Source organism: Oreochromis aureus, linkage group 22 (assembly GCF_013358895.1).
Source record: "Oreochromis aureus strain Israel breed Guangdong linkage group 22, ZZ_aureus, whole genome shotgun sequence".
NCBI lineage: Eukaryota > Metazoa > Chordata > Actinopteri > Cichliformes > Cichlidae > Oreochromis > Oreochromis aureus.
In genome coordinates, this window is record NC_052962.1 from 41687817 (window position 1) to 41701650 (window position 13834).

The 13834-nt window shown below is 42.6% G+C and overlaps 1 protein-coding gene across 1 annotated transcript; it reads left to right on the forward strand.

Annotated features, from left to right (window-relative positions):
• Nucleotides 1-8387: 8387 nt before the first annotated feature.
• Nucleotides 8388-12309, forward strand: mllt11 (MLLT11 transcription factor 7 cofactor). The gene is made up of 3 exons (XM_031751987.2): nucleotides 8388-8545; nucleotides 9208-9380; nucleotides 11755-12309. Exons 2-3 carry the CDS (start codon nucleotides 9213-9215, stop codon nucleotides 11839-11841), a joined length of 255 nt encoding a protein of 84 aa, XP_031607847.1. The 5' UTR covers nucleotides 8388-8545; nucleotides 9208-9212; the 3' UTR covers nucleotides 11842-12309.
• Nucleotides 12310-13834: the final 1525 nt, after the last annotated feature.

Below are 13834 nucleotides of genomic sequence, written 5' to 3' on the forward strand. Positions count from 1 at the left end.
TTGTAGTGGTGTGTATGGAATGTCAGCAGTTCAAAAGTCTGATGGCTTGTGAGTAAAAACTGTCTCTGTGTCTGCTAGTGCGGGTCTGGATGCTCCTGAACCACCTGCCGGACGGCAGGAGTGTGAGAAGTCTGTGGCTGGGATCAGAGAGGATCCGCTGTGTCTTCCTCATGCAGTGCTGTCTGTAGAGATCCTGCACGGCTGGAAGTTCAGTCAGTGATACGCTGTGCTGATCTCACCACCCTCTGCAGAGCTTTGCGGTCCAGAGCATTACAGCTGCCGTACCAGGTGGTGATGCAGCCTGTCAGAATACTCTCAATGGTGCATCGATAGAAGTTTGTAAGTATTCTGGAGTTCACGCTGTCTTGCTGCTTTTGTGATCACACCAACATGGTGTGACCAGCTCAGATCCTCGCTGATGTTGATGCCCAGGAATCTGAAGCAGCTGACTCTCTCCACCTCTGCTCATTCAATGTGGATGGGGCTGTGGCCTCCTCTCTGCAGTCTCCTGTAATCCACGATGAGCTCCTTGGTTTTGCTGACTTTGAGCAGCAGGGGGCTGATGAGACTGTGTGTGTGTGTGTGTGTGTGTGTGTGTGTGTGTGTGTGTGTGTGTGTGTGTGTGTGAGAGAGAGAGAGAGAGAGAGAGAGCGAGAGAGACTGTGTGTGTGTTAGAGAGAGAGAGACACAGATAAAGACAGAGAGAGGCTGTATCCCAATTCAGGGTCTGCAGCCTCAAAGGCTGCATTTTAAGGCCGATTACGTCACAGCGACGCGCCGAAGGCTGTCCCAATTCAAAGGCTGCTCGAAATGCGGCCCTCAAATGCGTCCTTCATTTCCCTGAATTTTAAGGCTGTGGCGGTGTAGACTTCGTGGCCCAACATATCCCACAATTCATAGCGCAGCGGTCGGTGTGGATAATTTTGCCGCAGACGGCAGAAGCGGAGCGGCCGAAGAGTAAACTGTGAAAAGTAAGTACTGAATATTATGTCACTTATTTATGTGCAAATGTTTAATAATGAAGAACATTAAAACATTACTGTTGGCCACATGTCGGCAAAGTTATGTGACATTAGTGATGTTTGTACGTTCAGCTTTTACTTGCTTTTAAAGCCTTTAAAATATAATAATACAATAGAATGTGATGATTTTATGGATAATTAAAGTCAGTGATATATCCACAAACACAACAAGCTGAAAGTCAGTGATGCTGCTCGGTTTGCAGTCCTGAATATGATGGCACAAGCAGGATTCACTGCACTGTTAATGTTAGCTATGTTATATTGCTGCCTCTGTTCGGTGGTGTCGAGCCAAACGGACTTTAACGTGTGTTTGAACGAGCTGACGGTTCACTCGTTAAGCTGAAAGAAAGATGCTTTAATCACAGGAGTCACACATGTGTCCACTGGACCATCTGGAACTCTTCTTGTTTAGCACTCGTAATAACACAAACACTAAATCCTCCTTCTCTTGTGCTGTTTTGTAGCAGTGTGTACACCTGAGACTGTCACCTGTCTGTCTGTCCTGCACTCTCTCTCTGTTTCTTTCTCTCTGATTGTGGAATAAAAGTATGAACATGTATTTATAAGTTACACTTGTGTTTGAATCCTGCAGCTTATCACACATTTGATTTCCATGTGTGACGACTGCAAGTGTCCAGAGTGAGGACAGACTGAGGGACCCACTGCTGCACATCATCTGTGAGGCTTTGCACCCTGATGATCCACCAGGACAAACTCAGCAGTGTGTGAGGAAGAGGAGGAGGAAGAGCCAGCAGCAGCTGACAGATGGAGAGAATAGACAGACTGTTCCCTGTTTGTGAAGGACTGCTAGGAAAGTTTAACATAACTAATTGTCTGTCCTGAATCAGTCTTATTAGGTAATGTTCAAATAATGTTATCATCCCAGTGTTTTCAGTGTGGGAGAAAGTACTCAGGGCCTTCAAGTTACACACTATGAAAGGCAGCAACAAGTTTAATATTCAGAAACATATAGTATGTATCAGCAGCAGAATGGAGCTAAAAATAAATGTTTGTTTCAGTTCTATGAAGCTTTGAGTATTTTGGATTAGTAGCACTGCTGTGTTTGTTGCATCATATTGCTGTAATTGTTTATATGCTTTATATATTCTGAGCTAAGTTGATCTATAGTGTTACATCATATTCTATAAGGATGTTATGTGTTTGTAGACTTTCTGCCAAACATTGAGCCAAATTTAGTAATGCCAACATACTGAAGGAACAACATTTGTCTCTTATATATAATACATCTACATATACACTGTCAAAGATACTTGAGTGTCTTTGAGTGAAGATTTAAGGTGATAGGAAATATAAATAACTGCAACTTGAATCTTTACTGAAGCTCAGTATTTGACACAGAGTTCACTCACATGTGCTGTACCAGTGTACCTACACATGTGATGTGACAATAAAAGTGATTTGATTTGAGAGTTCAAACTCACTGCTGTAATAACTAATAATGATTAATATAATAACTATAATATTGGCCATATCATATTTACACTGATTTTAGTCTCATGAACAACATTAGCTAATTGTTATTTACTATTTACAGCCACAAGGCTGCCCGCTGGGATTGGAACGATGGGAGAGGCGTGAGTTTCTCAAAATGGGCTCATTGAGTCAGCACGGATAAGATCTTGGAGAGGCTACGGCTGCTGTGAATACTCAGAATAAGATCTCTGACTGCAGACTGGATACATCTTGGAAGGGCTAGCCCGGAATAACATCTCTGGGCGCAAAATTGGATGACATCTCGGGGAGGCACACTGCCGTGAGTTCTCAGACATTGGCTCCTTGAGCACAAGAAGTGACAACATCACAGAACGCAAGTATGGCGAAGCTCGCGGCTCTCCAACGGGAGATTGAGAGACCAGTGTTGGACTGTAGAACTGCTTTGAAATTCATATGAGCTGTTCGGACTAAAGTAAAAAAATAACATCACTTATGCGGATACCCCTTTGGCGCCAGCTGCAAGGCCGGAGCTGAACAACAACACCCTGATAACGACTGTGTTTAGTCTGTTCCTTCCCATTCCATACAAGGCCACCTGGGTTGGCTGGAAGACTGTTTACTTAGCCTGGCAGGGCGAAGGACACTGTCTCAGCTGAACTCTGGACATGCACACACATACATATACTGATACCGATAAGCACTCACCGACGCATCACCCTCCCTACCCCGGATCCAACACCACCTCCAATGCTTACCTCCCCTCTGATGTGGACATCGGGTCAGTTGGAGGCGCAGTCGAAGATTGCAGCGGTCCCAGATCAGATGTACACACTGGAACTCTTTCCCATGTTGCTTGTCTGTGTTTATTGTGCTATGGTGTGTTGATATCTGTGCATTCCTGTATTATCCTTTTGTGTTACACATTTCGATGTTTTTTTCCTCGCTACCTAGCCTGACCTGTCTCCCCAATGTGATGTTTGTGTATTGTATGTGCGGTCAGCAAGGTCTGTCATCTCGGTTGCGGGCAAAAGACCTGCAACTGACAAATAAAGGCTATCTCATCTCATCTAATCTTAAAATGACTGTTCAGTACAGATATGAAGCCCAACAATCATGTTTTACAGTCCTGTGGTCTCAGCCTCAGATACTTATTAAATCACACAAAGCTCGTGTAGAAACAAACAAACAAATGAACAAAATATGTTTTCCTTCATTTCTGTCAACCACAGGTTTCCAGCTATCATGGTTGCTAGGCAACCTGGGCAGCGCGACGGAGGCTAGATCGTCCCATTTCACAAGCCTCACACTTCCAGCCTTAGCGGTCTTTGAGTACGCGGCCCTTGAGGACCGTTGAGGCTGCGTACTTTAAGGCTGCAGACCCTACAGCCAAAGTCTTCACTGTGAGCCGAACACACCGGAAACTGCTCTGCTCTTCCTTTCAAAATAAATAAATGAATGGATGGATAGTTTCAGTTGTTGTAGTGATATATATCTATATATATATATAGTCCTCCAGCAGGAGGCACTCTAGCCCTGATATATATATATATATATATATATATATATAGTGGCATGCAGAGGAATCTCAGCAAAGAAGCTCACGGAGAGATTGAGCTTGCAGTTCAACCCCAAACTGGTAGAGAAAGCTTTTTATTTAAACACACACCTGTACCACACTGTGCTACAGAGGGTCAATAACCACAAGCCTGAACTCACTCACGGTACTACATTCTTTCATCAGCAATAACTGTCACTGAAATTATACTGCAGCATAAACACAACATTCAAGGTAACAGTTAAAAGTAATGTAAACATAAGCAATAAAACAAGAACATGAAAACAGCAGTACATGTCCAAAGGCATGATGGGAGAGAACTAGCTGCTCCCCCAACACGCCACAATATATATATATATATATATATATCAGGGCCAGAGCGCCTCCTGCTGGAGGACTATATATATATATATATATATATATATATATATATATATATATATATATATATATATATATATATATATATATATATATATATATATATATATATATATATTAGAGATGGACCGATCCGATATTACGTATCGGTATCGGTCCGATACTGACCTAAATTACTGGATCGGATATCGGCGAAAAATAAAAAATGTAATCCGATCCATTAAATATCAAAAAAGCATCTCACAAAACTTGTGACACGGCGTAACTCGGCTCATAACCGTAGCACGTAGGAGCAGTGTGCATCAGGTGATAGAGCGGCTGTGTGTATTTGTAGCCTCGCCACCAAACCAGCATTTCATCTCCGAGGAAGTTATCCCAGAGAGAAGTAAAGCAAGTGTGTAAGTTCATCTCTGAATGTTTGTAAAGCATTCCCATGTTAAGCTTAACAACCGATATATAGAGCCACTGCCTCTCTCTCTCCCTCTGCTGCTGCTACTTCAATTGTGAAACTGCTTAATGATCAGCTGATCGGCTTTTCTGTCGCGAGTCCATCTCTCTTCTTTGTTTTTGGCCCACTTTGCACCAGAAAGAGGAAACCAGCGGCGGAACAACAGCAGCACGTTTAAGCTTGATAATCTGTTGTTAGAATTTATTTAATATTACTTTCTACACCAGGATCCTTTTCTACGTAGCTGACGGCTGGTAACTGTGCAGGGGCGGATCTAGCAAAGTTTAGCCAGGGGGCCCGATAGGGCATGAACAGGGAAAAGGGGGCACAAAGACATACTTTTCTTTCTTATTCTCATTTAAAATATGTAGCTTTTAATAAATAATTATCATAATCTGAATCTTACACCCAAAGTTTTAATCTGATGTAAAATGTATAGAAGTCCATTACTATATATAGTAACTCTTAAGTCTATATACCCTAGTAAGCTATAGTACTTTTTCCTTTGGGAAGGTACCGTCTATGAATTCTGCAATTCTGTTGAAGAAAGATGTTGAATCTATTTAATTATTCTTGAAAAATAATTTGTTTCTGTGCATTTTTTTTCACCCTGCATCAAATCAGCCCTTTGCATAGCGGCTGATCCCACGCACCCAATGCAAAGCTTCTTCAAGCTGCTGCCGTCAGGGAGGAGACTGCGGAGTCTCCAGGCCAGGACCAGCAGACTGAAGGACAGCTTCATCCATCAGGCTGTCAGGAAGCTTAACTCCTCCCGATTCTGCCCCTCTCCCCTCTCTCCTCCACGGTCTCACTGAACTCTGTCACACACACACACACACACACACACACACACACACACACACACACACACACACACTCTCTGACTCACTCACTGGCCTGCACCAGTTATTAGTCACTTTGTGGAGCATTGGACTGCCATTACCTCATAAAGACTTTGTTGTTACACTATCTCCTACCGTACATTACCAAATCTCCATTTGCACTATTTGCCTATTTGCACTACCTTGCCTGGTTTACACTCAATGTCATTTACCCTTACCTGAATATTGTATATTGTATAGCTTTTTTTTTTTGTTATATGTAAATTGTACTGTATTTATTTAAATTTTTACTTTTAATTATTTTACTTGCATTTTAACCACTCTCTTATATTTAAATGTTCATTTGGGTTTGAGAGTAACGAAATTTCTATTCTCTGTATGTCCTGTACATGTGGCAGAATTGACAAATAAAGTTGACTTTGACTTTGACTTTGACTTTGAAATTAAAGTTGATTACATCGATTAAGCATCATGAGGTGGAGGGTGGGTGGTTCCCTATTTTTTTTTTTTTTTTTTTTTTTTTTTGGGAGTTTGCAACCCTATTAGTTAGGTTGCTTAATATTTCTGCTAAGTACTCTTTAAAATACCAGAATAGGGAGGATGGAGTAGGTTTAAGTTAGGTTTTAAGTTAGGTAAGGTTTATTAGATTGATCAGTGTTGCTGAACTATGAAATATTTTGGGTGCAGTGTATTTTTTACATACAGGTATAACAGAATAGCTTTAGTGTTGTTGTTTATTTAAACTTGACTATGAACTTATACAAAATGCAGCAAGATATTAAAAAAACTGTTTTATTGATTAAAAAACACACAATATCGGATTCATATCGGTATCGGCAGATATCCAAATTTATGATATCGGTATCGGTATCGGACATAAAAAAGTGGTATCGTGCCATCTCTAATATATATATATATATATATATATATATATATTGTTGGGAACGAAGTATTATTTTTTGTCATTTTTGTTATGTCCATTTATTATTTTATTTTTGTTAATTCTATTTTTATTATTTTGTTATTTCTGTTATTACTGTCATTACTGTTGCATCATAATCATGTAGCAAGCATATGTATACAAGAAGTATTGATACAAGAGGTATTGATATTGCATTCAGATGTTCAAACATATTGGTATCATATTAGCCTTTATTACAGGTCCAGTTATAACCACTTCAAACTGTTGACTTGAATTTATAATGTTAATGTTTATGCAGACTGCAGGGTGAAAGAGTAACTCTGTGCTAAAAGAAGACAGGAAGTTATATGTCTTTGAAGTTACATGCTTTTGCAGGAAGTGAAACCAAAACCAGAGTTTGGATGATGCTATTATCATCTTTTATGCATTTATACGTCTGATTAAGCTTTGATTAAGTTTTAAGTAGTTGTAGTAGATTGAAATATTTGTTTTATACATTTTACATAGAAGTTAAGATCATCACAACACAGGATGGCCTTAGCCTGGTTGCCTAAGTAGGTCAACTAAGGTGCAGAGAGCAGATGCACACTCTGTGCGCAGCAGAGAGACATACACACACACTGTTAGGGGTGTAGGTGAAAGTTGACTGATGAAGCAGTAGATGCACGATGCGAGAGCTGAGCGGGCTTACGGAAACCACCGGGAGAAGATGGAAGCCAGTGTTCTTTTAATTGTGCCTTAAGTTGTCGAATAGAACATTTGTGGTTTTGAAGCTGATGTATGTGATGACGCAATGAGGGGGCGTCACTAAATATACTCGGATGCATATAAAACTGTATTTAGATGTTAGGAGGATGAGATTGTGGGGCTGTCTGCTTACGGAGTCCGCTCATTCTCCCACGCGTGTCATTTCATTAAAATCATCGTCTTTACCCTTTGGACCAATGTGGTTACTTGCATTCCTCCTGTGTTTCCTTCCCTATATTTTTGAACCTTAACAATATACATATATATATATATGTATATATATATATCAGGGCCAGAGCGCCTCCTGCTGGAGGACTGCGGTCAGGGCACCGTGAAAACGCCGCAGACGGGAAGGGAGAGAAGAGACAACTTCTCTGCACCAGACTCCTGTACGTGTGTGTGTGTGTGAGAGAGAGAGATCGATGCTTTTATTACTTCCTGTCTGGACGACTGTAACTCAGTCTATGTGGGGTCAGTCAGTCGTTGCTCTGGCGTCTGCGGCTAACTGTACCTAGTAAAAGAGAGCATGTAACCCTGTGCCGACCTCACTGGCTGCCTGTCTCTTTTAGAGTTCATTTTAAAATTCTTATGTTTGTTTTTAAATGCTTTCACAGTCTTGCCCCGCTGTACCACTCTACACACCCTCCTGTCTGTCTCTCAGGTCAAATTATGGAATAACTCGCCCGTACACGTTAGAGAGGCCCGTTCACGGTCCACTTTTAAAACACGTCTTAAGACCCATTTTTATTCTTTGGCTTTTGACCGTAGTGAGACTTAGTTTCTCTTCTATTTAAATTAGTTATTAGCTAACTAATTAATTATTTTATTGTTTTCTTGTGTTTGTTTTTATTTATATCTTATGTAATTTTATTATTTAGTTCCAATGTCCAGCACTTCGCTTCAGATGTGGTTGTTTTAAAGTGCTTTATAAATAAAGATGATGATGATGTTAGCAGTAAAGGTCAAACCATTGTTGGACTTTTATTGTGAAATCGGGGACAGGAAGTTCTGGTGTACGTTCAGGTAGGTTTGACGCAGTCGCAGAGCTCATTTCAACCTGCAGCACCGCAGCGGCAGCGTCTGATCACACCGAAACCCGCAGAACAAAAGAGGAGAAAGCGGAGCGGAGCGGCCGTCCTCACACCGGAAACACGCGCAGCTAAATACACGCAGGTAAACACGCGCAGGTGAGCTTAGTTTAAATCTGTGTCTCTTCTCAGAATTGCATCTCTTCGTCGGAAAGATGGAGCTGATGGTAAAATGACGTCAGCTAGTGTAAAAACAGCAGCGTGAAGATTACACGTGTTTAAATATTCGATTATTAAATTAAATCAATGTTTTATTTTAGTTTTTATTCTTAGTCTTTAGATTTAAGGGGCATCTGTCGGTCTGTTCTGCGCCTGCGCACCGGCCAACGCCTCAAACAGCGGCCGCTCCAATAATCAATAAGTTATTACGTTATTGGTGATTCATCTCATCGCTGGCTATGGGTTACCCGGTTATCGGGTCCAGGACCAGGACCAGGACCAAGTCCATTACAAGGACCAGGACCAGGTCTATGATTAAGGCCCAGGAATAAAAAGAGCAGGAATAACATGGAGGATTATTTTGGGTTGCTTAGATCAGATGATCCACTTCCTGTTTTAGAACCTCAGCTGACCACATAAATATCCTCCCCCACTCGTGGGGTGGAAGGGGGGGCTTACTGGATGCACCATCTGTGGGGGCTGGACTCTGTAGGGTCCGGGTTTGAGCTGCTGGTTTAATCGATGTTTAAATGATATCGAGGGTGAAAATCTGCTCTGAGATCAGTGATTTTGTGTGTTTTGTCTCAGACGTAATGGAGAAATCAAGCAGCCAGTATGACTCCTTCCTGTTCTGGAGGCAGCCAATCCCGGCCCTCGACCTATCTGAGCTGGAGGACCTGGGTTTGATAGACCGCGGGGCAGCCAACAGCGGCAAAGGAAGGGAGAAGAAGACGCTGGAGGTGTGGAGCTGTGATGAAGAGGTGAGGCTAAAACAGGTGACACGTGAAAATGTCCCACTGAGCAGCGTCCGACGAGCTGATGAAGGCTCACTGATTTTTCCTTTTTTTTAATCATTATTTGGGAAAAATCTGTGATAAAACACCCGAATCCCTGACAGCAGTTTTCAAAGTGCTGCAGGCCTGATGATCTGATCATGTGATCAGTTCCAGGTGTATTTACCTCACAGCAGGTGAACACGCTCCTGCTGAGAAAGCCGGAACACAAGCAAAGGAAATATTGCTTCTTATGAAGACGCGTCACTGCCGACCAGCTCCAATTCAATTCAATTCAATTCAATTTTATTTATATAGCGCCAAATCACAACAAAAGTCGCCTCAAGGCGCTTTATATTGTACAGTAGATAGCACAATAATAAATACAGAGAAAAACCCAACAATCATATGACCCCCTATGAGCAAGCACTTTGGCGACAGTGGGAAGGAAAAACTCCCTTTTAACAGGAAGAAACCTCCGGCAGAACCAGGCTCAGGGAGGGGCGGGGCCATCTGCTGTGATTGGTTGGGGTGAAAGAAGAAAAACAGGATAAAGACATGCTGTGGAAGAGAGACAGAGATTAATAACAGATATGATTCGATGCAGAGAGGTCTATTAACACATAGTGAGTGAGAAAGGTGACTGGAAGGAAAAACTCAATGCATCATGGGAATCCTCGCAGCCCACGTCTATTGCAGCATAACTAAGGGAGGATTCAGGGTCACCTGGTCCAGCCCCTAACTATATGCTTTAGCAAAAGGAAAGTTTTAAGCCTAATCTTAAAAGTAGAGATAGTGTCTGTCTCCTGAATCCAAACTGGAAGCTGGTTCCACAGAAGAGGGGCCTGAAAACTGAAGGCTCTGCCTCCCATTCTACTTTTAAATACTCTAGGAACAACAAGTAAGCCTGCAGAGCGAGAGCGAAGTGCTCTAATGGGGTGATATGGTACTACAAGGTCATTAAGATAAGATGGGGCCTGATTATTTAAGACCTTGTATGTGAGGAGCAGGATTTTGAATTCAATTCTGGATTTAACAGGAAGCCAATGAAGGGAAGCCAAAACAGGAGAAATATGCTCTCTCTTTCTAGTCCCTGTCAGTACCCTTGCTGCAGCATTTTGGATCAGCTGAAGGCTTTTCAGTGAGTTTTAGGACATCCTGATAATAAAGAATTACAGTAGTCCAGCCTGGAAGTAAGCTTCAGCTGTTTTTTTGTACCTGCACGTAGGTTTAGTCTACAGTTCCTGTGGGTGGCTCTGTGAGTTCTTCCATTGGCTGTTTCAGAGGACATGAGACACTACACATATAAAGGCTAATGTACATCATGGAGCCCTGCTCTCAGACACTGACATAGATGTAACTCTCTCTGTGAAGCTGGATTTAAGAAATAAGAGTCTTACAAACGTGTGGAGCAGAGTCTGAGTCAGGTGACTCGGGGTTCACCAGACCGACAAGCTCGAGTCCACGCTCCAGATTCTCCTCTCCAGGCCGGGTGAACCGAGCCGTGCAATCAGCTGGCAAAGCAGATGTTCGCCAAATACGATCGGTGTTATTTTAAACAATAAATTGTTCTCTCTTTTCCCCACACAGCCACAGTTTCCAACATCACAGGTTACTGCACGCGTGTCACACCACAGACACAAGCAGAGTGGAAACCTGACATCATGTCCACAGGAAACAAATCTCCACGTTACAGTGTCCTTCACTTACACGGGGGCTTCACTGCTAATATGAAGTAATGCAGTCAGTCAGATGATGTGAGGAAGCTGTTTTCCCTGCAGACGTGCTGATGGTAAAAATGGTGTGATGTAGTTATGTATGTAGTAAACTCTTTGAATAAAGAGTGTTTGGGTAAAAACAGATTATTTTATTGCATAAAATAGCTCTGATTGCAGAGTTTCTGACTCCATGTGACTCAGGCTCTCCTCCACAAACCCTAACATCACAGCTAACAGCTGGATTTTAGCCAAACAGCCACTTCCTGCTGCAGACACAGACAGTAAAGTGGACACTAGATCCTGGTTTAACATGAACTGACTGCTGCAGCGCTAAAGTGATCCCCTCACACTGAGGTTTAGCTTCACTGTCGTTATTTTCCTCTGAGGTATCGATCCTGTCACTAGTTAGCTCTGTCTGTTAGCCAACCACATGATGTCACGCTCCGTACTGACAGGAGAGGGCGCCGTTTTTAAAACTTCAGACACGGAGTTACACCATTGAGCCCTGCTCTCAGGATCTGACATAGATGTAAGTTAGCCTTTCTGCATGTAGAGTTTACTCCCCTCTTGGATGTTGCCCTTGGGCTGTGCTGTACAGAGACCTGTTGTTAACTGAAATGTGTCATTCCATGTGTCTCCTGCAGGGGGAGCTGTCAGAGTTCTCCTCCTTTAATTACTGGAGAGCTCCGATTGCCGCTGTGGATGCCCTGCTTGCTGACCTGCTGCTGTGAAGCCAGCTAACGTCTGACCTCGGATCACACTGAAGCAAAGATGGAGGGTCTGCAGGACGGCACGTTAGATGCACCACACTTCCTGTTTTCTTCCTCGGTGGAAACGGGAAGTGTGGTGCACTGAGAACCCTTTGATTATCGATTGGTAAAATAAATTTGACTTGTGATGGAGCAGCTGATGTTTGAAGAACTGCGTCACCCTCACAGGTGAGGTTCACCTGCAGAACTGAAGGAGATGATGTGATCAGTGTGACGAGGCCTTTAATTTTCCGGTTTTTAAACAGACGTCTGTGAAGATCACTTTGTTCATTTTCATCTGTGCCTTTTTTTCTTTTGTTACAGCTGTTCAGGTTAACCTCACAGTCTGCCCTGTTTATTATTTATTTATTTATTTGTGTAGCTGTAATCAAACCTTGCACTCCTGCACATCTGCCAACAACAATAAAAAAAGTCCACAGTTACTTGTAAGTTTGGCTTTTATTGCAGTAAAAGTACAAACTAATAAAGTCACACGTCATTAACCGGCCATGTCTGTGAGTTACAGGGAATATGGAGTAAACCTCGTCATACACGACGAATAAATTTGTGTTCAGCTTCAGGGTCAGAAACACCTCTGTGAGATCACTGAGTAACGTTCACAGCACAAACCCGAGTGATTACCTGATCACCTGCTGATGATTACAAAATGACACGGATAATCAATGCATTTGATCAGCAGCTCCTGAAAAATGATCCTCTGAACAGAACCTTTCTTCTTGTGCCCGGCACCTGGTGGTGGATTATGGGTAACGGAGTCGAATATCACAGAAGAAGAAACTCTGGCCGTTTATCAATGCCCAAGTACGCGAGTACGTACTCGCCGAGAACGCACGGGAGTACGTACCCGCCGAGAACGCGAGCACGGACTCGCGATATGTACAATTGGAACACCTGCGTACGTGATGATGTCACAGGTCCGGAGTTTTACTGCCGTCCCTCCTAATTTAACTGTGAGTAACATGTTATGAAGCTTAACTGTAATCACAGCCAAACCGGTTTACTCAGGAACAAATAAAACACTGAAATAAACCAAACATTAACATTTAGAAGTGATCTAAGTGACTTATATATCATTTTTAACCTCAGTAGTGAAACCTCTCTATTAATAAAAATAGTGTACATGTACATACGTGTACATACCTTAATAAAACAAGCAGGTGAGATGTTAGAACGCTTTTATTTCTATTCTAGTGGACACTCAATACTATAGACAGCTGCTGGAGTTTCTTTAACCTGAGTAGTGAGAAGTCCGCGAGCGGGGGGGGGGGTTGAAAACGATGTGCCGGGAGTCCGCTGTTGAGTTTTGGACGAAATGCATTCTGGGATATATAGCTGTCCCAAGTCCACACCGATGCATGCTCGATAAAACGGGCGGATCGAGAACACATCCGGGACTTTTTCGCGTTCTCGGCTTGATGCGTACTTCGAATTGGAACAGTACTTGGTCTCCGACTGATGACGTATCACGAGTACACGAGAACGCAAGTACGCACAAGTACGCATACTGATAAACGCCCTCTATTTCTATCATGTACCTCAGAGCTTCAAACCTCCCTGCACCTGTTAAACAGCGTTTGATTGTTCCAGGAGGCGCTACAGGTGCAATTGACATAAACCCAGGTGTGCTTCTCTGTGATCTCTGCTGCAGGATTTAGCAGAGCTGCCCACGCACCTGAGCCATCAGCAGGTCTGTGCTGTTACCTGATTAGAAGTACTTCTTTATGTTTCACACCTGAACATCCAAAGTGGAGGTTTAAGCTCTTTCAAATCAAAACCCTGCTGACACGCATTTAATTGACCAATCACGTCTCCAAACATCAGTCTCTTATTGGTCTGATTCATCTCAGGTTAATAATACATCAAGATAATTTTCTTCTTCTATGATCACCTGGGGTCATTGATCATCTCAGACAAAACGCACACATCTGTCCTTTGTCCAACGTGACAGCTCACA

What these genes read in the sequence shown, in the direction of transcription:
- mllt11 (XM_031751987.2), top strand. Translation starts at nt 9,213, where the DNA reads ATGGAGAAATCAAGCAGCCAGTATGACTCCTTCCTGTTCTGGAGGCAG. An exon ending in TGTGGAGCTGTGATGAAGAG is followed by an intron (nt 9,381 to 11,754) that starts GTGAGGCTAAAA and finishes TGTCTCCTGCAG; the next exon opens with GGGGAGCTGTCAGAGTTCTC.